The sequence below is a fragment of the Hipposideros armiger genome, unplaced genomic scaffold (assembly GCF_001890085.2).
Source record: "Hipposideros armiger isolate ML-2016 unplaced genomic scaffold, ASM189008v1 scaffold_182, whole genome shotgun sequence".
NCBI classification, from domain to species: domain Eukaryota; kingdom Metazoa; phylum Chordata; class Mammalia; order Chiroptera; family Hipposideridae; genus Hipposideros; species Hipposideros armiger.
The window spans coordinates 662,098-689,064 of record NW_017731532.1 but is presented as its reverse complement, the minus strand read 5'-3'; the positions used below and the strand labels follow the sequence as shown (position 1 = coordinate 689,064).

General features: G+C 33.9%; 1 protein-coding gene across 1 annotated transcript in view; it reads left to right on the top strand.

Annotated features, from left to right (window-relative positions):
- The window catches only part of SSBP2 (single stranded DNA binding protein 2), a 280,570-nt gene that overhangs the window by 235,633 nt on the left and 17,970 nt on the right, over nucleotides 1–26,967 (top strand). Inside the window, exons 9-13 of the mRNA XM_019652585.1 lie at nucleotides 1,541–1,608; nucleotides 7,363–7,411; nucleotides 17,744–17,779; nucleotides 19,736–19,790; nucleotides 25,097–25,167. Coding sequence (XP_019508130.1) covers nucleotides 1,541–1,608; nucleotides 7,363–7,411; nucleotides 17,744–17,779; nucleotides 19,736–19,790; nucleotides 25,097–25,167 — 279 coding nt within the window. The remainder of the gene's footprint in view (nucleotides 1–1,540; nucleotides 1,609–7,362; nucleotides 7,412–17,743; nucleotides 17,780–19,735; nucleotides 19,791–25,096; nucleotides 25,168–26,967) is intronic.

The window sequence follows — 26,967 nt, the reverse complement described above, 5'->3', positions numbered from 1 at the left end:
GGAGGCAGTATGGAGAAGAGTTTTGGAGGGGAGAGGCCGAGTCAGACCAGTTAAGACAGCACAGTAGTTTCAGTAAATGACAAAGATTAGCGATACGAAGGAGAGCACTATTCCTAGAGCTATTTCACAGATAAGTCAATAGCTTTTGCGGTAACTGACTAGATACGGAATTGAAAGACAAGGAGAAGACATCAAAGATCCTGGAAGTTCTTAGCCTGCACTTTTGTGTGGAGGTGATGCCACAGAACTGACTGAGGAAGGCAGTATAAGAAACAGTCATGAGAAGATAATATTCAGTTTACTTTTAGTTATGTTGAACATGAAGTGCTATCCAGATGGAAACAACTCATGTTAACTTCCACATAAGAGTTTTCTAAGCGCTTAGGAGATCTAGCATGGCAAAATATAAAAGATTTGGGATGCCTAATATATAAATAGTTGTTGGACTAAGGGTAGGAGATAAAATAACCCATAAACATGTGCTCATTAAAATAATAAGAATTAGGGCCGGCCGAGTGGCTCAGTTGGTTAAGAGCTCGCTCAAGAGTTTGAGCTCTGAGCAACAGCGGTTCGATGCCAGCCCGAGCTGAGCAGCCGCTAAGCTACCAATAGGTAGCAGGATGGCTCAGCTAAAAAAAAATAAAAAAAAATAATAAGAATTATTATTCTTAGAATATTCAAAGAATGCTTTGGTTAGAACATGGGGGAAAGCAACATTTAAAGAATTAGCAAAATAAAAGGAGCCAGCAAAGGAAACTGAAAAAGAGTAGTCAGAAGAGTTGAAGGAATAGTGGTATCAAAAAGCCAAGCATGAAAGTGATTGACAGTGATGAAATATATCAACATGATAATGTTAAATTTAATCTTTTGACCCTTATGGAAACTAAAGTAAGCTAATATGATATGCATGCTAAAACATTAAAATGTTTTCATCATTTGAATGCACATAATAGTTGTTTGCAGAAACCTATTGAGTCATATAATTCATGCATACATATTCTGAGTGTACTTTAGTTTTTATATATTTTTGTACATTTGTATAAGTGCATTTTCTGTGTTGGATATATTATTTTATGAACAGAAGTTTGCATTCAGCTTTCTTAGGTTGGGTTCATATGGGGTTTCTTTTAGACTTTATGTAATGGTCCTGGGTCTGACAATTTTAAACATGTTGACAAAGTCTTTTCTTTAAAAACAGTTTTGGGATTTGTAATGTTTTATTTTTAAAAGTTCACTGTTGTACAGATATGAGGAAATTAATAAAAATATATTAAATATTATCATTGCAACTATACCTTAATCACTTAACATGCTCCAATGATCTTACATATTCACATAGTTTTTAAAAGACACAACCAAAGTAATTATTAAACTAGAAGCAAAAGTACAAGAGTGGACCCTTCAGAGCATGAATTGCACAGGCCTTACCCAGTCAGGAGTTATGTAGGGAAGTCATTAACCTGCTCTCCTTTCTTTCCCCCCTCCTCTTTGGTTTTGTTTTTTTGTTTTGTGGTAGTCTGACCCTTGGTTATCATTACAGAACTATGGAGGTGCAATGAGACCCCCACTGAACGCTTTAGGTGGTCCTGGAATGCCTGGAATGAACATGTAAGCAAAATGCTATATTATCCTGTTTAGTAACGTGTTCTATTTTTGGTCTTCAGAAGTCACACTAAGTTGTCAAATAGTTTGAGCTCCTCGATGTCTATGTAGCATAAAAATGTACGAAACAGGAACTGTAGTGTTTGCTTCGTTTTTCAGAAGATATTCTCTATGTTTTTCTTCCTTAAATTGCAACCTTTAATTATTTTTTTCCATTTTCAGGTGCCATAAATGCCAACTTTTAGCCTGATTCTTTGGGATTTTCATATTTTATTTCATTATAATTAAAATGTCTTTTATAAATAAGCACATAGTCTCCATATAGTCTATACAAAAGTATGAAGAGATGCCGACAGCAGCACCATGACTTAACTCTACAGAAGTGAACAATTGAATATTGATAACATCATTTTAACAGATACATAGTGATTCTTAAGAGCGGCATTTTTTAACCCTTACACATATACTAATATGTGTCTTTACTTTTGCTTTGTTGGGGCCACTCTCAACACAGGAAGAATTCTCTCTGGAAGTATCTTCCATGTTAAAGAACTTTCTATGGTATAGGGTGAATTTCCTTTTAAAAATTCAAGACATACTTAGATGAGGAGTAAACTAACAGATTTGTGTTGTTTTTCTGAAAAGCCTTTCAAGCCCAAAGTGAATAGGTTGTTTCTATCAGCCAATATAATGCAGTTGATTAAAGGAATTTTTATTTTTTTATTATTTAATTTGCCCTCAAAGTTCCATATACACCAGGCGCTTGTAGTGACTGATTAATTCACTAGAGGATCAGTTCCATGATGTGGCTTAAAGAAAGCTTACCAGAAATGATAAAAATGCTTAATACAGGATTGTGGGTAGTCTCCTTTAATATATTTCCCATCAGTCCACGTTTTGGTCACTTACATGTCAAATTAAACAACTCTGCTATCATTTTAATGGCATTGAAGATATACTGTGAGTATGTATGCCCTTTGGATGTACACAGGGATTTTTTTTTTAAGTTTCTGAAACCATTTTCATGGAAAGCAATTTTGCCTAAAATAGAAAATAGGTTAATAGGTGGGTATCAGCCAGACTTAAAACTAACAGAACATGGGGAGAAAGTAGGTCAAATTTTCCTATCTCGTCTTTTCACTTTTAAAGTAAAAATGGATAGACATGGAGCCTGACATCTTAAATTCCTCAAAGGCTCAGCCTTTATTAATGGTTGCTACAAAAAGCGGCGAGTGATATTTTGTGCTTATATCAAAAGCTGAAACTCTTACCAATAGGATTTAGATATATATAAAATTTACCTACCTGAGATATTGACTTTAAAATGCCGTAGCTTTTAAGGAATATGATTTTGAATACTATATATAAATGTAAGGAGTATACATTTTGAATACTATGATCAGTCCATAATTATCATTAAATATTAAGAATGTAATATCACTTTGTATATTACTCTTCATTATAATTAGAGTATATATAAAATCATGAGACTCAAGTGGCAGCTTTAATGGGTCTACTTCCTTTCTTACATGTACTTAAATAGATACATATGGGTACGTTTAATTCCCTAGACTATGGAGACTAAAAATATGGCTGAAATTTTAATATCATTATATTTATTTGAATTTGGATTTCTCATTTAAATATACCCAGATATTTTCAAATGTATTTATTTTGTAATATTTCACTACTTATATAGTTTATAGTTTTTAAAGAAACTTTAAGCCTTAGACTCAGATTTCCATTATTTTTTTTTTTTAATTGGGGAATCGGGGGGAGGGGAACAGCATTGGAGAATCAGGGAAGGAGAACAGACAGGTAGACAAATTGCTGTTTTGTTCTTTAGTCTAGTTGTTGAGGACATTGCTTCACTGGCCCATGTTGGTATTATCATTGTGCTCTTCCCGGGTGAGGCAATCAGTTGCCAGTCATTGGCCAGCCGCTCACAATGGCTCCCGGTAGCTCACACCAGCTACCAGCCACTCACGCTGGCTGCCAGCCACTCATGTAGCTCACGGCAGCCCACTGCAGCCCTGCTGCAGCCCACGCCGTCGCTGGCGACTCACAGCAGCCCAGCTCCAGGTCGAGCTGTTGTTCACCATCTGAGCTGTAGAGGGCGAGCGTCACTGGCCCTCAATGTTGAATCCAAACCCAGCCCTGCTGCTCAGAGCTGGTGTTCCCAAGCGAGCTCTTAACCAGCTGAGCCACTCAGCCGCCCCAGATTTCCATTATTGTTTACTATTGACTTTTATTTAGGGTCTTATATCATTTTCACTTTTATATAAATTAGGATTCCTTCAAGGACAATGAAAATAAATATTTACATATGTACATTTGTATATTCTTCCCCCTAACAGGGTAAGTTCTGATGTATGGAAGATCAACCAGAGAGAATAAATCTTGTATTGATATTGGCCACAACAAAGCAAAAGTGAATTTAAGGAGACATAAAAAAATATATATTATCTCCATTGTACTCAACAGAGGAGACTTGATTGAAATTCACTTCATAATTTATTATCTTTAAAACAAAGTAAATCTTACTGTGTTATGGCAAACAAGTATTTCTAACTGGCATTTGTGGTTTTCTTCATGTCACTTTTTACATGTTGGGTAACTTCAAAATGGAAGGTAAAGGCATTATAAAAGTGAAGCTTCGTTTTTAACAGTCTAAGATATTTGGGTGTTGGATCAGGAGGCGCCTACCAGAGAATCATTATCTGGATGAGTTTTCTTTAGCTTATCACTTTTTCTTGTTTGCCATGAAAGCACAATGACAATGAAAAATACCCTGGTCACTAAAGTAATTAAATACGGTGTTCTAACTAGCAACTTTATCTCTTTATTGAAGAACAAGCCATTTAGAACAAAATTTTAATAATTTTTTGTTAAAAAAATCTTGGTCACCTCCAAAAAAAATGGTTATTCTGATATAATTTTTACATTTTCATGCTCTAAGCAAAATAAATTATACTTAATTTCATCCAAAATTAAATGATAGCATACTTTTATTCTTCCTATAATTAGTATTATATCTTTAGGACTAAAAGCTTAATATCAATTTCAGTAATTTAAAGGAAAATGTACACACCACAGCCACAATGTAAATGATTTCAAATGCATTAGAGATTATTTCTAAAAGGAAACTCTTTTTAAATTAACTACATTTTTACAAATTTCCAAAGAATTTAGGGTTTCGCGTTCAAGCCCTTCTAATGCAATTGTTATAGAAACTTAAGCGGACAAAGGATTTCAAAGGATCTAGACCTTGTTCTCGATCATATCCTATAGAATTACACAGCTTGTGTAGTTGTTATCTTGAAATAAAATAACTGTGAATTACAGAAGAAAAGAGCATTTTTCTCTGTGGTAATCATGGTTGTTTTGATTTCATCATATCCACATACCCTTACCAAACAATACAGACTTCTTTTAAATTCCATTTTTCTCTTTATTTTTAAACAAAGCTAACCTTATTCTACTTCAGACTACACCTGTATAGAAATTTTCATTTGAAATAATGCCTATGTTATAGTTTGTAGACTACTTTCTTAATAATACTGATGGCCCTCAAAAGTAGTGGGAATTACTGTGCTTAAGTAGTTGTTCTATTAGAACCACTCACTACTCTAACCACCATTTCACTTAGCGCTTTTTGTGAAACCTAAAATGTTTTCCCTGGGTGGTGAACACACAATGTAATATATAGACGATGTATTACAAAATTGTACACCTGAAACCTGTGTAACTTTACTAACAATTGTCACTGCAATAAACTTCAATAAAAATAAAAACTAATAACAAAAATATTTTCAAACACAATGGTAACATTGGAGGAAATTCAGTTTATCCATATGAATGCTTAAGCTATTATATTAAAATGCAATTTAATGTGAAACACAGTGTGCTGAGATTCGATTAGTATTTGTCAAATAATTGAAATGCATAAAAGATATTTTATATGTTACTTATAATAGATTTAACATTTAATTTAATGTTATTTTATTAGTAGTTATTTAAGTAAAATGTTTAACATTTAATTTAGCATGTTAATTTAACATTAAACAGATTTTTAAATGACAACTAAAATATTGTATTATTTTTAATATATCTTCATACAGTACTTATATAAACATAATATTTCAAAATTGTGAGATCATTATATACAAATATTTGCCATGATTTGGATATAGTATTTTTTATGTTGTTTTAAGATGAATATTTCTCAGTTTCTTAACTGTGTTTTACTTAACATCAAACAAATCATGTAGATTAACATCAAAGAAATCAAATGTGTTACCAGATCAACATATATCCAATGTTTAACCTCAATTCTGTCCATTAGAACATTGAATCCTACATGTAAAATCATCTTTCTAGTGTTCCAATAATTAATTGCAAAATCATCATCATCACCATCATCACCATCACCATCACCATCATAGACAAGCAACAGTTTCCAGAGACAATCCAAGTGCCCCTCACCTTCTCCCTGTGCACAATACTTCAACCAAGTCCCCTCTGGTATCTTATTTTCTCCTTCTTCCCCTTAAACAGAATTAGGAAAAATTGTACTTGGGCATCCTGACAGAGCCCAAGGACAGACCTTTCATCCTTTCATGCACTCCCCTGCTGTTTACATCCCTGGGGAATCCCAAAATAAATTGAAAACAGTTCTAAATATTCCAAGCAATCATGGGTAATACAGCTAACTTGGACAGCCTCTATCTGACCTTTAGAACTTTAGGTTTAAGGTCCCTAGAATAAGAATCAGGGGACATGTCTTTGTCAATTAACACTTTTCACTGTCTTTTCACTGCGAGTGGCGAGGAAAGGGGATTTTGAGTGACTCTAATTACAGATGACCAGCTGACATAGTCTACTTTTTATTAGGCAGCATTTATTCAGTTATACTTAATACTAAAGCATGAGAACAAGAGACCTTTTTGACTTAATTAATTAGGCATTCATTTTGTTCTAAAAGATTTATGTCTTTTAAACTATGGAATACAAGTCATTCTCCTTCACCCTAAAATGAAGAATATATTGCCATACAGTGGCATAGGTTACCTCCTATTTTTCCCAAGATTTACTCTGGCCACTGTATTGAACTACAATTATTAAAATAAAGTTGATTCCCTTGTTTAATAGTAACCTAATTGGCAAGAGCACTGAAAGACAGATTGATATATAAATGTATAATGTAATATGTGATAGTCTGCAAGTTTTTGAAAGGGAGGCAAATTTAGACACTTTTCATGTACATTTATTTATTTGTATCTTAAAAAGTGCACTCATTTTTTTATATATTGATATAAGTAATTTCGTTTTCATTTTGAATGAGATAGAGGTAGCACTTATATTGATGCCACAAGATTATGGTTTATAGTATTTGCTTTATAAGTACTTATACTCCAAAAGTGTGTTTTCATAATGATTTCCGTATATGTATATATTTGCTGCTATAGGTGATTACTACTTTTAGTGGTTATTACAATAACTGAACTTACTATTAAAATAAATCCTGGCTTACTAAAAGTAGTTTGCTTGGGAAAGAAAATTGCTATGTGAAATTACAAAATTTTTTTGATTCAAGAAATAAAAAATCTAAAAAATAAGTATAAACAGAGTAATTTCATTGTTAAACTAAAACTGCATGGTAACTGAACTACATTAATATTATATGATTTGTTATTGCTTATTGTGAAGTAGCAAAATTAAAGCATATGTTAAAATGGCACTTATTATATTGTCTTATAGGGGTCCAGGTGGTGGTAGACCTTGGCCAAATGCAACAAATGCCAATTCAGTGAGTATAAGTGGTTTGTTTGTTTTTTTTGTACTTTTTAGCATTTAACAGCAACAAAAATCTGTTGCTTTTGAAAGCTTTTACGTTGGTTATAGTAACCTTTTTTAAAAAGTAATCATTCAAAAATATATATTTTTAAATATGCATCATTTTTGAAATTGTGTATTTTTCACTTCAATGTCTAATGTACACATGCGTTCTGTGTAGATTACAGACTTTCAAAAATAAAGACAAGTATGATTTAAATATACTACAGTAACCTATATTTATCATAAAATGTATTTATTATAAAATGATTTCATCTTCCATGATAGCTACACTCATTGCTAAGTTGCCAGATAACATCAGCCTCAATCGTGGTTATTATGACTATATTTTCTGTACTAGTGACACCTAGCTTTTCTCCCTCGCTGCCCCACGAAGCAAGTGTATATGTGCCTTGTGCCTGTGGGCTAAATCACCACCCTTACACATTTATCTATGTTTGTGACATCTTGGGAACTTTCCTTACATGTTTTGTGGCAGTGGTTTGACTACACAAATATTTGTCTTCTTTAATAATGTCACATAAATATATGCACAGGTTAAAAATTGAGCTTACAATGTTAAAATTACTGATTTTCATTTAATGATCCTGGAGATGATTTTCCTTCTTGACTTTGAAATCTTGAGTTCTTCAGTATGTGAGCAAGGTCTGCTGTGTACATATGTGTAGTGTGTGCACTGCACAAAGGTGCCTGAGTTAAAGGAGGCAGTAGGGCGCTAAAATACAGCTTGTGTTCCACTTGTGAAGTCTATGAACATCTTCCCAGAAGGGATGCCCTTTGCTAATATACACAAAGGTACCTCCATTGGCTAGCAGTGGCCTTAATGCTAAATAAACATGAAACTGATCCAATGTTTAAGGTCAATTTAAACTTCAAAAAAATTTAAAGTGAAGTGTGTGTGGTATAGGAAAACCATCCTAAATCCATTGCTATTCTAAAGCAAAAATCGCTTTCTTCTCAATTAAGTAACTGTCATATTTTTAAGGGAAAAAAATCATTGATATTAGTTTCAATAGCTATGACATTTGCTAATTTAATAAAGTTACTTGAGGTGGAGAGAAGATGATGTTGCTTCTATTTGGGTCTTCAGTGTACTATGTAATTTCCACAGATATTCCTAAAATACTGTTTTTTCAGATTATGTTATAATGTGAATATTTTTATTCCTCCAAAATTCTTTTAGTTTGCTTATATGCTTTTGAAGAGTTCACTTTCCCTTTGTTTCTTGCTATATGCCTTGCCAATTCATTCAAGATTTCACTTTAAAATGGCATCTGGCTAACAGCTCAAAATACATTTCTTTCAACTCCCTATTAAAGTATCCATAAAGATACAGAAAAAAAATTCTTTATAACACTAAAAACTCTGACAATCTATTGCCAGAATCTGGAAGGAATTTCTATTATCTACATGACTGATAAAGCAGAATTAAAAAGCACAGTCGATGGCCCACCATAGCTATGTCAGCCTTCCCTGTAGAAGCAAGAGTTCTTCTCTCCTTCCTCACTGTCACCTCAGCCAGTGTCCCCACTACTGCGTTGCACACCCACCACTGCCCACCCCCAGCAGCACCTCCTCTTATACACTCACCCGGAGACTCTCTCTCCCCGAAAACCCACTTAAGAAGGTGGGCGGGACTTGATATGGAAGATGGTACATTGTATTTAGTGGGCATACTATCCAAATAGGAGTATTAGATAGAGGCAGAGATGAGGAGAGTTTTACATTCTGATGATTTTTAGTTTGGGGTACTCCATGTCTTCAGAATTTTTCATAGAGCCGAACACTGTGGATAGGAGAATGCACTGTCTCAGGTCAGCAGCTCTGTATTATTTTACACCTTGAAAAACACTAGGAATTACAGTAGGAGCTACTGCTGTCCAACTGCTGCCTACTGGTCCATGTGAAATGGGCATTTGACCAGCACACACGTGGGCAAGTAATGGAGTTGAAAACAATCCCTTCTGTGACTATATAACATATATGGGGACATCTTCCCTCACTCAAAGAATGTAAATAGGGAAAGAAGTGAGGGGAGGGGTACAGTTTTCTCTTCAGAAAGAGAAAGGTGTCATCACCCTGAGCACAGGAAGGAAAAAAGCATGCCTCTGAAAAAGATTTATTGTGAGAACAAGAAAAATAAAAATCATAGAAAACTTATGACTTTCTAGCAAAAACATCGGGTTTACATGCAAAAAGCATGAAAGAGGATTTTCCCCCCCTAAATTCCATTGATTACATTGCATGACAACTAATCTACATTATTTTGAATTCCAAGTTCCTTAGACTACTTGTCCATATTTAAAATTAGAAGCATGTTTCATTTTGTATCAATACTGTAAGTCTCTGGGTCCTCAGGGCAGCATATTAAAGTGGTTGTTTGTTTTATTTTTGCTGTTTTCAAATATGTTTTACATGATTTTTTTTCTTTTAAATGTTTATATTGAAGTAACTTCAGATTTATGGAAAAGCTGCAAGAATATGACAAAGAATTCCCATATACCCTTCACCCAGATTTTTAAGTGTTCAAGTTTTACCACATTTGCTTTAGAATTTCCTCTCTGCATATACGATTTTTTCTTGGACTGTTTGAGTTCTGTTTAAGTTGTAGACATGATGACCCATTATCCCCAAACTCTTCAGTGTGTGTTTCCTGAAAATAAACACACTAGCTTTTATAACCACAGTATAAGAATCAAAATGAGACAATTAACACAAATATACTATTTTCTAATCTGCAGTCCTTATTCAGATCTCACCAATAGTCCCAAAAATGTCCTTTGTAACAAAAGAAAATCCCAGGTCACTTGTCACATTCATCTGTCTTGTCTCCTTTAATGTGGAACTGTTCCTCAACGTTCCTTTGTCTTTATTAACCTTGCAGTTTTGTTGACAGCAAGCCTGTTATTTTGTAGCATACCCCATGATTTGGCTTTCTCTGATGTTTCCTCATGATTAGATTCAGGTTATGCATATTTGGCAGGAAGACCACAGAAATAATTTTGGATTTTTCTCAGTGTGTCATTTCAGGAGGCGTATAATGGTGATTTGTCCCATTACTTGTAATGTTAACTTTGATTACTTAGCTCAGGTGGTGCTTGTCAGGTTTCTCCACTGTAAAATTACTTTTTTCTCTTTGAATTATTAACTTGTGGGCACATGATTTCAAACTACAATAAGTATCCTCTCTATACTTTCATCTGGTACTTTTGGCATCCATTGATAATTATTAACTGAGTCATTTTAATACATTGGTTGCCAAATGGCTATTCTTCTAATTCTGAATTTCCTTCACTATTTATTAGTTCACTTTCTACTTAACAAAGAGTTTTTCTTTCTTCTTCGTTTTTTCTTTCATTCATTCACTCATTCATTCATGTGTATCATACGTACTTGTGGATTCTTATTTTATTCAGTGGGCTTTTTGATACTAAAATCATGCCAAATTTGGCCAGTAGGAACCTCTTCAAACTTCATCACTTGACCTTTTGACATGTCCCTGTTATCCTTTACGCACTTTGAATTATCTTACATTTTCCCATCCATAGCCCTGGAAACGGCCATTTCATTGAGGAGCTCTGGTTCCTTTTAGTGGAGAGTGGTGTTTAGAACCCATCAGAGTAACATAGCTCCTAGGCCTTCTGAACTGACAGGATTGGGATATAGATGTATGTACACCCACACACATCTATATCTTTCTGTATCTCTATATATTCAAATCATGACTGCACACTGATGCTTCAGTTTCAGTCCAACACAACAGAGATTCTAGACTTTCTGCTTTCTGTGTTTCTAACTCACTTCTGTGTAACTCACAGCATATTTATTTCCTTAATCTTTATCCATCCAGAGATTTGTCATATAAAAGTGTTTTGATTAAAAGTGTCGTTAGCACCCTTTTACATGGCAGTAGGAAAAACATTTTAAGGACAAATTCATGTATTTAATTCAAAAGAAAAATGTGACTTTTACTTTTTAACTTCCTTCAATCTGAGCATTATAGTATTGACCTCATTCTTATTTGGAAGTTTATTTACAAATCCACCAACTGTTTTTCCTTTGTTACATTTTTCACAAGGAACTGTGCACTTGGGTATAGTATATGGCAAGTTCTAATCACTGAGTAGCAAGCACTTTTTATCAAAATATCCTAATTATCTTTGTCTGGGGCATTCTTAATTAGAAGGTACAGAAAACCAACCAAACTAGGCTCATATTGAAGGAGAATATTACTGGATCATGTATCTGAAAAGTCCATATATAAATTTGCTTTCCGGCACATTTGGTTCCAAGGGTTCAAATACATCATCAGGCCTCTATTCATTACTTCCCTCTGTTCCCCTTGTCAAGGCAAGAAGGCTGCCTGAGGCTTCAGATTTATCTCCTCATAGCTCCCAGTTGAGCACAAAAGAGCAGAACTCTTTATCAGTTAAGGACAGGTAGTGGGAATAACTATCTGAACTGGATTTGTTTAGCATTCATAAACCAGTTATGACCAGATAATACAATGCTCTTTTGGCCAGACCAAGGTCGCATGCCCACTCTCTAAGCTCCACCCAAGCCACATGGAAAAGTAAGAGAGGTATGGTTCACACACACACACACACACACACACACACACACACACACACACAAATGAAAGAAAGGAAAAGACAAAAAAAAAAAGAAATTCAAAGAACTGTTAGCAGGGTCGGCCATGTGGCGCGTTGGTTAAGAGTTGGCTTGGGACACCAGCTCTGAGCAGCAGGGCTCCGGTTCGGATCCCACATGAGGGCCAGTGACACTGCGCCCTTTACAGCTAAGATGGTGAACAATAGCTCCACCTGGAGCTGGGCTGCCGTGAGTCACCAGCGACGGCGTTGGCTGCAGCAGGGCTGCAGTGGGCTGCCATGAGCTACCATGAGTGGCCGGCAGCCAGCATGAGTGGCCGGCAGCTGGCATGAGCTGCTGTGAGTCACCGTGAGCGGCTGTCTAGTGGCCGGTGACCGATCTGCCTCACCCAGAAGAGCACAATGGCAATACCAATATGGGCCAGTGAAGCAACGTCCTCCACAACTAGACGGAAGAACAAACTAAAAGACAGCAACTTGTCTGTTCCCTTTCTCCAATTTTCCAACGCTATTCCCTCCCCCAATTTCCCAATAAAATCTTCAAAAAAAAATTGTTAGCAGAAGAAAGGATAACAACAAATGTTCAACTTAGTGTTGTATTTATCAACTCACTAGATTGACAGGAAAAAGAAAGATGAAACTCCTTTAAGGAAAAAAAAATGAGCATCTATTATAGTGATTACGCATAAGTGAATACAAATATTGTAGTCCATATAGGCTCTGCTCTATACAAATAGATGCTCATTAAAGAAAAAGAAGAAGCACTAAAAGATAATAGAACATTTCCAACTTTACATGGACGCAAATAATGTCTTGATGTTACCAGCCCTGATTTCCAGTAAACCCTGTGCTTATACAGCAGTTTTAAACTTCACAATTAAAGAAAGCTACTTAGGTAAAATATTAGTAATCATTTAAAAAAAATAACAAAGCCAATAACCTCTACTTACTCTGCACTTCCCCCTACTACAGCAACACAGTCCTGTATATTAGAAGTCAGAATATTTCAGAATATTTGGATTGTCATCAAAGATCTTGAATTACCTGTCTAACTTAACCAGACAATATATATGGCCCTTCATTTTCTCATTGGATAGATAAGAGATTCTTCTAGTTCTGTGATTCTAACCTGTAGTTCTGTGATCTTCTTTATCTTCTACATGTGCACTTTCATCTTTCATTGCACGTTAATGGATATTGTGTACAGAATATGAGTGAAGGGGCGGGGGGAGATTAACTATGTTGGGAAGAATCTGCACTCTAGAATTGGAGAAAAGCTTGGACAGAAATAAAGAGAAGGGGAGATACAGGAAAGCTTGATGAAAAATGATTAGAGTATTAGGGAGGATAGATTGTTTGGGAATTACTTGGGATTTTGGCATAAAGGGCGATAAAGCTGAAAAAAGTAAAAGGGGACCACGATGTGTACAGGGCCTTGAATGTTGAGAAATCTGGAATTTATCATCTGTGCAGAAGGGAGTTGTTGTCATTTAGAAAGATAGTATTTAAATGCATACAGAAGGGAAACAAAACTAGGAGATTATAGTAATAGGCCTTATAAAGTGGTAAGAGAGCCCCAGGTAAAGTAGTGGTAAAAGGAATGGTGCAGATACATTTCACAAATAGAATGAAAAACACTTCGTGACCTGCTGGATTTGGGATAAAGAGAAGAAAAAAGTTGGAGGTGATTTCAAATGTTTGAATCCAGGTACCAGGGAGACTAGAAATAACACAAGCTGAGGAAGAACATAGAAGAAGTAGGTTTAGAGGGTAGACAGACAGTTTTGGTTTGGGAATGTTAAGTTGGAAGAATTTGTAGAACACCACCTTCAATTCTCCCACAATGCCTACATGCATATTTCTATAATTGTACTTAGCACATTATGTTGTACTTTAAATCTATCACAGTCAACCTCTGCTGAGTCCTCACTGATGATTGGACCAGCAATTGCTTTACTCTTCCTTAGTCAACTACCCTTCCTGCTCCCGTTATCTTTGTCCCCTTCTCTATCAGCTAAAATGGCCTCATATTTTACACAGAAAAAAAAAAAACCATTAGATTCAAATATCTTCGGATTCTACCCTTCACCTCCAGTATTATCAGACCTCTAGTCATCTTTCTTTCCTCTTCTCTCAGAAAAAGAAATGTTCTTTCTTTGCAATGCTAACCCTTTTATCTGTTCTCTTTATCCCACCTCTTGTTGCTGCTTTTCATATCTTGCTCTTTCATTCTTCCAAAGCAGTCTTCAGTTTATACCTCTCCATTGACTGGAAAGTTCCTCTAACAGTAAGCCAACAAACAAAATGCCAAGACAATCTTAAACCCTTGTGTTCCACTCCTCTAGAGTTGAGAGGGGGTAGCTGATGGAAAAGAACCTACTTTCAACCTTTCATCAGTCTCAAAGCACCACCCCATGCCTCTCACACTTTCATTCCCTCACCACCCTTCTACTGGACAAGGAATTCCTAGACCTTCCTGCCTTTTTCATTTCTATTATATACCCAGTGGCTCAATGCCTGAAACATAGCAAGTAATGAACAAAGATTTATTGAACTGACTTCTCAACAGTTTCGATTCCCACGAAATTACTATTCTGAAGATTATTAGTGCCTTTCTACTTACCAACCAAACACAGTGACAGATTTCCTGTCCACCTCATACCTGACCTCTGAAATATTTGACACCTTCATCTTGTTTTAAATGTTTTGTTGGTTTATTCTTCATTTTAATAATGTCTATTTTCTCCATATTTGTATTTTTTTATTATTTATTCTTATATTCCTTTTTATTATTTATTCTTATTTGTGTCACAGAAAGGTTGAAAGTCTTGAACCTGACAGGGCTCAAGAATAAGCCCAGTATAGGCATTTCCTAGCCAAACTTCACCCACTTCCTCCTTCTTAAAAGCCTAACTTGCTTGACTTTTATAGGATATTGTTCTCCTGACTTTGCTCCAGTCACATTGTCCACCCTTTCTCAGTTGGTAGTGTTCTCTAATTCCAATCCTGGACTTTTTTTTTTTCTTTTCATTTTAATGTTTTCATGTGGCTTAAACTGTCTCAAAATCTCATTGACTCCTAGATCAAGTATTGTACTTCACTCCGCACAAAATGGAAGTGTATTCAGCTGAAGTTGTATTTCTAGTCCTGATCGTTAATAAGTTCTGGAGCTATATTTCTAAGTATCTGTTTATCACATCTCCCTCAATGTCTACTGAGATGATTTTTTATAAGTAATTTAAAATGTTTGTTTTATTTAACTGTGTTTGAAGGAGCCATGAAGAGGGAGAAACTGAAAATATAAAAGGAGCAAGGACAGGAGAAATGGGGTGATCGGGAAGGGCTAGCTTTAAAAACAAACATAAAGATTTTTTCTTCCACCTGAGATAAATGGGGAAACACTTAAATCTATAAATAATGGAGTATTGAGCTAAAGATGAAGGCCGTAGCAAGAATTTGATATATTTAATGTATGACAAAAGGGCAAAGTACAAACTCGTTGTGGTATAATCATCGTGAGAGCCAGCTCATAAAAGCCAGTTGTTAAATATTGAGGAATTTGTGAGCTGATTGTTAAATCATTGGTAGCTTGAAATCTGCCAAGTGGGACCATTTACACCACAGAAATTGACTGTAAACTGGGCTTTTCTCCCCGGCACACTGCTGGACTGCTTCAGGGCTTCCGTAAAGGCTGAGCCAAAATGCTGCCCCGTGTGTTAGTGAAGACCAGGTTGAAGTTGGAGAACATTATATTTTGGACCTTGTCAACCTTGTTTTGTGTTTCCCTCCAGGAAATTCCTGCTTTAAAAGAGAAAAGGTAGCTAGAGAGTGATTGAAGAAGTAGAAATTAATAAAGCAGGCTTTAAAGTAGTGAATTGAAGATATTAGAGAAACAAAGCACGGAGAATGGCATAGGAAGGGGAAGGCAGCATCGTAGGAAACTAGAAGGTAAATAATGGACTTAGTAAGCCTGGAGGAACTGTGGTGGGAGAAAGTTCTGGGTGAATTATAAAATAATTTTTGCAAGTGTCACAAGGAATAAGAAAGATGTCAGAGAAGGAAGTTGTTTAAATCTCCCTGTAAAGAGTTCAGGATGTGGTCATACTCGTAAATGGAAGAGAGGAGTGTATATTGTAAAATGAAGAAAGGCAATGAAGTGTAAATCCCAAAGATCTAAAGGGTGGTTAGAGCATATCTGGAGGTTGCTTATGAATGATGGTAGGCAGTAGAGAGAGGTGGAAGCACGTGAACCAGGTGCTAAAGTTACAGAGAGATTAAAAATTGGCACCATTAGGTAAGTGGATCATTTGGAGAGGGTATGTTTAAAATAATAAGCAGAAGATGGATGGTAGATCATGAACTCTAAGGGGACCAAGAGAGAAAGCTGTGTTCATTCACCGAGTTGAGTAAGTGTTTACTGGCCAGTACTCATAGCAGAAGTAAGCCTCAGAAGTGATGCTGGCACTCTGGTAATGGCTCCCCTCAGTGCTGAGTTACTCAGGGCAGACCTGCCAAGGACCTCAGAGACATGTGGTCTGCACTTAAGACAAAGCAAGGACACCAAACAATGAGATGAAAGTTTTCTAACAGTATTAAGTATTTCCCCGATCAAAGAATTATTTACAAATGGAAAAGCATAACTTCATTGCGCTTCCTTCTGCTTACTTTATGGTTTCATATTATGTTTATGTTTAATGGTATGGAAGGTGTAGGGCAGAAGGAAGGTTTTGACAGACACTGTCACCTTTTCACTACTCTCAAGGTCCTGCTGTGGCCCTGAGAGCCTGACTCCAAGAAGATAGTAATTAATTGGCTTTTTTCACAGTAAGAGTAAAATACTTCTGGATGTGCGGAATCTACATGCAAGTGAGCTAGTGAGCTCTTCTGTGAAGGAAAAAAATATTTGGATTTAATTTTCTCTATTCATATCCACACTCAAGGGTTTATCTTTATATATCTGTTTTCTAGTTTTTATTTTTTAAATTGCCATAGCAATGTTGTATTAATGCCTTCTAATCTCTAGAAAAGAGCTTGGTTAAAAGCTTGATTTGAAGGGAAAAAGGGAATTTGTTACCTGTATCTGATCCCCACAAATTAGTAGTCTTTGGAGACTTAAACATTAACAAAATCTTTTGCATTTGTTATATTATTTTCTTGTAGCTAATTAGAAAGTAAAGGAGGAAATATGAGGTCTATGTATCAAATATTGACCCATACTGCATGAATTACTAGGCTGAAACGTGTCTTTAAAAAAAAATAATGCATCCCAGAATGCACATAAATTAGAAGTTGCATCTGAAAGGCTACTAATTTGAAAAACTCTGGTTTCTGGTTTTAAGCTGCACAAATATATATCTTTCTAATTACAGAATAAGTGTCATTAGTATCAAACAGTGAGTCCAACTGGCCTGAAACCAATATAACTTGAAGCAGTAATTCTGTCTAAATTCTTCTTGACTAAAGTCACTCTTTTTTTTTCTTTTGTAAATTCAAGATAATATTGCATTTATTCAGTTTTCCAGCACTCAGACAGATATAAATGCCTTTATTCTTGACTATCCTTTGTGATACATTTGAAAGCTTGATGAACATTAGAAGATTGGTTCATTGTAGGTCATTCTCCATACTGCTACATGAATCAAAATATCTGTTTTTTTGTCCTGTTCATGTTCCAGATACCATACTCCTCAGCGTCTCCTGGGAATTATGTAGTAAGTACATTCGGGTTTGTTTATTCATAAGAATTGATGTTACGTTTTATTTGGGCAATGAAGCAGTTGTCCAGATGTTAAGAAGAGCCCCTGTGTATTGGCCAAGAAGTGAACATCTGATATGCATGGAGTTGTTTGTCTGCCACCCTCAATACATATGTTGATGTTCATTAGTGAAACAGTTATCAATCTGGCCAAGATTGCCCTGAGTGCTGTGTCTTACTTCTGCATATGTTTCTGTAAACCAGTACAATACACCCTGTCCAATCATGGAGAAAGCCATCCCCACTTGCACAATGATATGCTTGAATTTGCAGTTCTCCAGAAGAAAAATCAACACCCTCCTTTCCCCACTCACCACACACAGAGTCTGAGAAGACATTAAATTCTCCCGATTACAAAGAGAATCAGAGAGCAGCATAACTTGCAGGGATTTTTTAAAGTTATTTTTTTCGTTCTTAACAATTGAAAACACTATTTTTCTTATTATTTAGTACATATGAAATTTTTTTCAATAATTCACTTACGCCTGAAGTCAAATTAGCAGGTTTTATAAGAGCTCTTGAATTTACAAATCACCTTTTAACCATCATAACATTATAATCCTTGCTAAACCCTAAGGCCATCATAGAGGATAATCTATTATAATATTTAAGGGGAAATGCCTAACAGAAAAGCAAGGATAAAATGGTAAAAAAGGAAAATCTTTCCTACAGAAATTTTCAGAGGTGGTGGCAAACTGGAGTAGGAAAAAAGTGAGTGCTAAAGATCAATGAGCGTTTTCACCTCCATGAGGATAGTGTTTCATGAGCATAGTGGAAAGCACACGCTGCTTTGGACCTGTGAACTTAGTGTTCAGTGCACCCTTAGGTCTACAAAGAAAGTCTCTCTCTTTTTTTTTTTTTTCACATTTTCTATGAAACAAAAATGAATGTAAGAAAATTTTGGTAAAACCTGTTTTTTCTTAAAGTCACTTAAGAATAAACTTATATAGTTTTATGAATTCATAAATGTTTATTTGAATGAAAGTTTAAGTTGCTTATTAAATAGAAAATAACATGTTATTTGAAATAATTAGTGGGCTGTGTCTACACACTCAAAATACAGTGAAAATGTAGGCACTTAATAGTTATTTTGATTACTGTACATCTGAAAAATTCTAAAACCCATTGTCTGAATTATCCATTTTGGCTGCCTGAAATCACTGAATTCAAGTTAAAATTACCTAACTCCATTTCAGGGTGATTGCGTAGCTGCAGCCTTAGTAACCCACAGCTTCATTAGTCCACACTGCCTCTCGTTTCTAACTGATGTGATAGATGGAATTACGATGCTCTAGAAATTTGCAATTCATACTAATAGAAGAAAGAAATAGAATCAATGTATTTTTAAATATATAACTATCTTTTGGTGGGCGGCCGAGTGGCTCAGTTGATTAAGAGCTCCCTCAAGAGTTTGAGCTCTGAGCAACAGGGTCTCCGGTTCAATTCCCGACCCGAGCTGAGTTGCTGCCAAGTTTAGCTGAAAAACTGTCTTTTGGTGTTTAGTTTCCTATAAAAGCCACTGATACAAAATATAAGAAAGTTACAGTAACCTATTAATAAATCACAAATGTACATGAATTATTTCTGTTTTATGGATTTGTAAAGGCCCTATTAAATGGTTTCCTTTTAACTTCATTATACCTGATGTGATTAAGCTATGAATAATAAATCAGTGTTACAGGCTCATTGTTTTGGGAAACTTGTCAAAACAGTCTCAACATTTTTAAGCTAAATTATGTTTTGCATAAGATTGAAGTGATTGTACATTTAATGAAAATAAATTGCGGACAAAAATATATTTCTTCTGTTGTTTTCAAATTGAATCGTTATAGAGAAAAGTCTAACTTCTGTTTTTCCTTGTATTGTTTAATGAAATGCCTTATTTTTACTGAAATTTTGTATAATTATTTAGGGTCCTCCAGGAGGTGGAGGGCCACCAGGAACACCCATCATGCCTAGTCCAGCAGGTATTGTAATCATGCTAGCCACATTGTCATTTGATTATTAAAATAAAATCACAAAATTGAGAAATTGTTCTGAAAGTTTGTAGTATTCATTGTCTCATTGATGGATACAGAAGTAGAGGTAGCAAGTGAGGAGAAATAGAGTTTTTAAATAACTATTGTCCAATTATTTTAAGCATTTAGAAAATTCCTCTTATATAGATAACATATAATTTGGATGCAAATTGACTTGACCTGTATGAATTGCCCAATAATTTATCTGACTAAAGATTCCTTGAGACTGTGCAAAAGATACAGATCTCACAGCTTACAAAAATTCTGCGTAAGTAACACATGAAATACATGGATCTTTTAGGTTTAATATAGCAAATCTATTATCTTAAGAAGATAGATGTAGATGTGCTTACAATATTATTTACCCTACATATCTATAAGTATTTATTAGTTAGCTAATAAATCCACTATGTAGTGTGGAAAGTTTTTTTTAATCCTCTAAATTAAGTTACCTCAATATTTCTATAAGTATTTAATATAATTTTTTTAAATAGCTTTGTCCTTTCTTTATGAGACTTTAATACAGACTATTAAATGTGTTATGTCTTGGAAACTCTAATGTGCCAGTTCACATTTGGCACAGCCCTCTTAGAAAGTGCTCTGGAAACATGTATCAAGAACCATGAAAACATCCATACCACTTGACTCTATAATCCTACTACTGCAAACAATTAGAGATACAATCCAAGATTTATGTAAGGGAAGCTCATTTGTTATAGTCAATAGTGAAACAATAAACACAACCTTCATACCAAAACTTATTTTAGTGAAATTAATAAATTCTTATACAATATAGTGTGGACATTAAAATTATTATCAAATAATTTTTAATGGCATGGAGAATAAATGTTCACAATTCAATACAATATGATCTCAACTTTATTTTAAAATATATGTAAGACAGAAATCTAGAAAGTAGAAAATAAATAGGCTAAGACTTTATCAGTGATAACTTTTAGGTAATGAAATAGATGGGAAATTTTTATAATTAGAAAAAGGTTTTAATTATTTTCTACTGTTAAATTCATGTTCTTAACTGGTTTGTTAAAATCTAAGATATGTGGAAGCTTGAAATTAAATATTGCTAATTATATTAATAAATAATTTTAAGTTTTAAATCTTTCTAATATAGAAAAAGCATAAATTTAGTAACTAATGCAACATTTTACTTTTCTCCACCACTCTTTGGAATATATCATAAATATTTCGTAGATCTCTGACCTCACAGCATCTTCATTGACATGATACTGAATTCATGGAAGACAGAATTATGTGAATTGAATGTCTTGCCCACATTTGCCATTCCTATATGGTAAAGTTTATTTGTAAAGGTAGTGTGTGACTAATAAACACTTCACTGCAATCCTAAAAGAAATTTTTTGCAGAAACACTAGACTTTACAGGGGATAAGTAACCAATCACTTCTTCCTTTCAAGCCAGAAATTGCCACCAGTATACCTTTGTATACTTTTTGCGTACTCCTTTATGTACTTGTCCTTTATCACAGTTGTTCTTCTACAATAATATGAAGCCATCACCCCCTCCCCCAAAAGCTAGGTGNCATGAGAAGAGGTAAATTTGAAAAAGGGATTATTATATGTTATAATGGCATTTCATTTATACATCTCATTTGTCTTTCAAATCTTCATTAGGCAATGCTGATGTCCTCAATCTTCTTTTAGTTCCCCAGAATAAAGTAAGAAAGTAATTAGAGAAAAATTATATTAATACAGGTAGGAAAGTGAACCTTCCCATAGCATGTGCCTGAGTTTTCAATAGTGTGAGTATCTAAAATTAATTCTTTGCTAAGGTGCCTTATATTTTTTGAAGACGTGTACCTAAATACTTTTTAGGTCACGATGAATTTAAAATAGTTCTCTGTGGGTCAAATATATATTTAGAATAGCTGATAATAACTATTAACTATTACTAGAATGACTCTCTTAGAAGACTACTTTTTGTCAAAAAATACAGAAATTCATTAAAGGATGACTTTATTTTTAATTCTACTTCTAATTTATAGTCATGTACAATAATGTAAAATTCCTAATGCCAAAGAAAAGAAAATAAGATTGAGGTAAAAAAAGACTTTCAAATTTAAGACTTCAAGCTAAAAAATAAAAAGAGAGAGTTTAATTGGCATTCTTACATTAAATCTACATTGCCTGGCTGCCTGGTCATATAAGTTCTATGTGCACTTTGGATGTCTGTCTAGGAACAATCAGGAAGATCTTTTTGTTTTTTGAAAAATAGATAAATGTGTGTAATGGGCACTAGCTTACCTCTGTGAGAAATAATATTAGTAGGCCTTCAAGAAAGGCTGTTTTCAAAAGCAGAGTCAATGGATAATTCCATTAGAGCCTTTTCTCTGGGAAGCTCCTTTACAATTCAGATGACCATGATTGTATCAGCTATCTTAGGTATCTGTTGATTGATATTAGCTGAATTGTGTTTTGTGATCACCAGTAAAATTTCTAATGTTATATTTGAGTAGCATAGTCTATTATCTAAAGATGATTCTTCATTACACAAAGGTGGATCATCCTAAAATTTCCACTAACAACCCTTAAAATTTCTAAAATGTTCACTATAACCATAACCTTGTACATTAGATAGATGTAAACAGAATTCTATATGGGAGATTACCTGTAATTTATAAAGCACTTTAAAACTTTTAAATAGTGTCACAGGACAAATACCATCTTCTAACCTGTCCTCATCTCAGGTCTGTTGATTCTCTTACTAGGGTTATTTTCCCATTTCTATTCCCAGAGACAAGTTTTCCACTGCACTGTGCCTACTGCTGATAGCATTCTCCTGCCTAATGACGTATTGCTTATTTTTTAAGCATTAATTGACAACCATTGTGTACTTTTGTATACCAGGTATTGCCTTGTACACTATGAAGAGATACAAAAGGCTTCTTTAAATGCAAACNGATAGTTTTAACCTACAGTGTATTGGTCATGAGGACTGGAGACCATTTGAAAATAAGAAATGTGAGATTTGTTCTGGCCTAGTTCATATGCACAGGAATTTACTTTAACCTATCAAAATCTAATGTTTTATGGTAAAATGAGACATTGCTGCTTTGGACACATGTCATGTATGCCTCACCTGGAGGACTGCGGAATCCTCCCAACTGGTTTCTTTGTCTCCTAGGGTCTTGTAGATACAGTCTCTGAGGAACTGGAGTTCTCTACAAGAATTTCTTAACTTTTCCTCTGTACTTTAATGTTTGTCTCTATTTTAAAATAAAATTGTTATTGTATTCTAGATAAGCTGCTTGATTCCCCTAAGATAGAACACTGACCACATTGTGTTCATGATAAAGCTCATTTCAAGTAGTGTAACTGACTAATGGTTGAAAACATACTTTATAAATGATGTCTTCTTGTCAAACAAAGCCAAGTATCTGCAAGGTGAACAAAAAGTTGCACAATAGTGAGAAACAGAGACAAAGTTAACTAGGTCAGGCCAAACGCAAAACCAAAAAAAGAAAACAAGAGAGATTTATTTTATGTTTATATGTGTTTAAGTAGCATTATCATAAACTAATTTAGGAGTTGAAAATGGGGATTGAGGTTTGTAATCATTTCTTTTGTCTTTTGGAAAGGGACTACCTTTTACTTAGGTTGGAAAAACTGTGCCTATGAGTAATTTAGGTTATACACAGATTTCACAACTCCACCCAAAGGCAGGAATGCCACACTCTGATACTTTGAAAAGCTATGTAACCTCAGTAATCAAGAAACTATTTGTAACACATTGATAGACTTTTGTGCTTTTAAAGATCCATATTTATTTTGCCTACATTTCAGAGTCTTAATTTGCACTGCCCAGTTTTGGTAACCACTAGCCATATGTGACTAATGTTAAATTAAGAATAAATAAAATTTAAAGTTTAATTTCTCAGCTGCACTACCACATAGCAAGTGCACAGAGGCACACATAGCTAATGGCTACCAGAACGGACAGCACCGAGAAACAGTTCTATCATCACACAGAGTTCTACTGGGCAGCACCATTCTAGAATTTTATTTTCCAATTTATTGCAAAATAATTCACTGTCCAATCTTTTACTTTGTAAAATTGTTCACAAAAAGATGACATTTGGACATAGTTAGAGGAGCCTTATTATGTTATTCACTAGAATAGAATTTGCAGAAAAGTTTCACAAATGCTTGGCATGTGGCTTATTACTTTTATAGTGAACATTTTTTTATATATTTTTTTTCAGTATTTAACAATTTATTAAGCCTGTTTATTTACAAATTAATTATGTTAATAAGCCCTAACTTTATTTGTGTCTGTTGACTGAATGTTGTACTATTAAAATATTGTAATATTTTTATGCAAGGAAAATTAATTGTTAAAATAATTTAAAATAAAGCTAATTTTAGGGTAAAGATGTGGTTCAGAATATTGTCAGGTATTGTTTCAAATGTCCATTTTACGTTTTATCAGATTTAAAAACATCATTTCAGAAAATATATTTAGAGATCTCGCTCTCTCTTACTTTCTAGTTACACACACACACACACANAAAATACATATACATATTTAGAGACTTAGAGTTAGCTAAGAGACTTGAAATGTAATTTTTTTTAAATGCTGTAAAATGTTACATATATTTATATTGCTATACCCTACAGTTATTTGTATTATAATGAATCAAGAATATAATAAGTAAAAACAATTATCAGAAGTTGTGCCGGAGGAAGCTGACTTTTACTTCAATTAAGATAATTTTTTAAAGCAATTGTATAGTTTTATTCTACTCTCTGTTAGAATTAATTCAGGATATTCCACCAGTTTTTACTAATTATTAACTAAATAAACTATTTTTTAATTGGTATAAAAAAGGCTAAGGAAACAATAAAAACTGAAAAGCTACTGAATCTGAATTTTAAGAGATTTTTTATATGTATATATTTAAATTACTTAGAGAAGTCGAAAAATATCCATGATTTAAAAAAAAAAACCTTTACTGTAACTTTTTAGATTGTTAAGGTAATTTCTTTTGACCTGAATTATGCAAGTGATAACTCCTAACATTTTAGATAAATATTTCTAATTTACGACCTCAGAAAATGAGTTCCATGTATTCGTTCATTTCTGAACATTACTAATGACTGTTTCAAGTGCAGCAGCTATTGATATATATGCGCCCAGCTCCTCTTCAGTTATTACTTTGTGATGACTTGCATATAGATTATAAAGAAAGATGTTAATTAAGTAATATTTTGTTTCAGATTCAACCAACTCTGGAGACAACATGTATACTTTAATGAATGCAGTACCTCCTGGACCTAACAGGCCTAATGTAAATATGACTTTTTAAAAATTTTTGGAATGTATTTGAAGACTCAGATTTTAAGTGCATTCCATACTGTTTAAGATTTATATTTTACAATCCAGGAGCTTATTGGATATCAAAAATCTCAAAATCTTCCTATGTTCTGTGCTAAAAAAACATAATATATACCATATATACCAAAAGATTTCCTATCAATATAATTTAAATGTAAAACTGGACTTTATCAATAGTAAAATGTTGCTGTGTAGCCTTATTGTATCCCAAGTACTTAATAATTAATAGTGGCTATTTGGAAATGACAGGTAATTTATAATCATTTATGTTAACCTCATTTTAGCATCATTAATTTCTTCTTTGTGGTCATTTATTTCTTTATCCTGATAAATTGAAAATAAATTAGGAAATTGGATATGCTAATTTTTACTTAGATTTTTAGAATCAGGAGTTTAAATATGGAACTGAGGCAGTTCTGCAGAAAGAATTTGGGTATTTTAATGAAGCATATGGAAATGATTTTTCAACAAAAGCTTACAGGAAAATGATATTTTATTTATCTGTGACATAAGACCTACATGTTAACAATGAATATTTATAACAGAGCTATATACATATATATATATATATATATATATATATATATATATACAGAGTAGTTTAAATTAAAGAAAAATCAGAAGACATAAAAGAATTTTTATAAGCACACTGAAAACTGAGAATAAAATAATTATTTTAATTAAGTTTCCCAGAAGTAAAGACAACAAAGGGAAAGTTTAAATCTGTCTGATAAGGTATGGTCTTGAAATGTGGCTTGTCCAAATTGAGATGTGCTGTAAGTATAAAATACACACTGGATTCTGAGGATTTAGTATGAAAAAATAATGTAAAGTATTTCATTAAAATTTGTATATTGATATGTTGAAATGATAATTTTTATTAAATTTATTGAGGTGACAATGGTTAGTAAAACTACATAGGTTTCAAGTGTACATTTCTGTAATACATCATCCATAGATCACATTGTGTGCTCACCACCCAGAGTCAGTTTGGAGTAAAAGAAGCAACATAGTCAAAATGGTCACATTACCCAAAGCAATATACAGATTAAATGCAATCCCCATTGAAATCTCAATGGAATTTTTTCATGAAATAGAACAAAAAATCATCAGATGTATGTGGAATTACAAAAGGCCCCAAAGAGCCAAAGCAATCCCAAGAAAAACAGAATGAGGCTGGAGGTATCACACTCCCTGACTTCAGCTTGTACTATAGTACAAAGCAACAATAATCAAAACAGCGTGGTATTGGCAGAAAAACAGACACACAGACCAATGGAATAGAATTGAAAACCCAGAAATAAACCCACATGTATCTGGGCAGATAATTTTCAAAAAAGGAAACATAAACATAAAATGGAGAAAAAAAATCCTCTTTAATAAATGGTGCTGGGAAAAATGGAGAGCCACATGCAAAAGAATGAAACTCGACTGCTATCTGGAACCATATACAGAAATGATAATTTTGATATGTAGGATAAATAAAATACATTATTAAAATTAACTTCACCTTTTTACTTTTTAGACATGGCTGCTAGTAAATTTAAATGTACTTATGTAAGTTCACATTTGTGACCTGCATATTATTTCTGTTAAGCAACACTGCCTTCAATTATTACTATTCTCTTTATACAGCAAATAAATTGTTTTTGAAAAAGAAACAATTTCCTACCAATGATGTCTAAAAGTTGTTTTCACAAAGATCTTAACACTGAATATGAGAATAATGTTCATTTTACAAATGCAGCAAAAA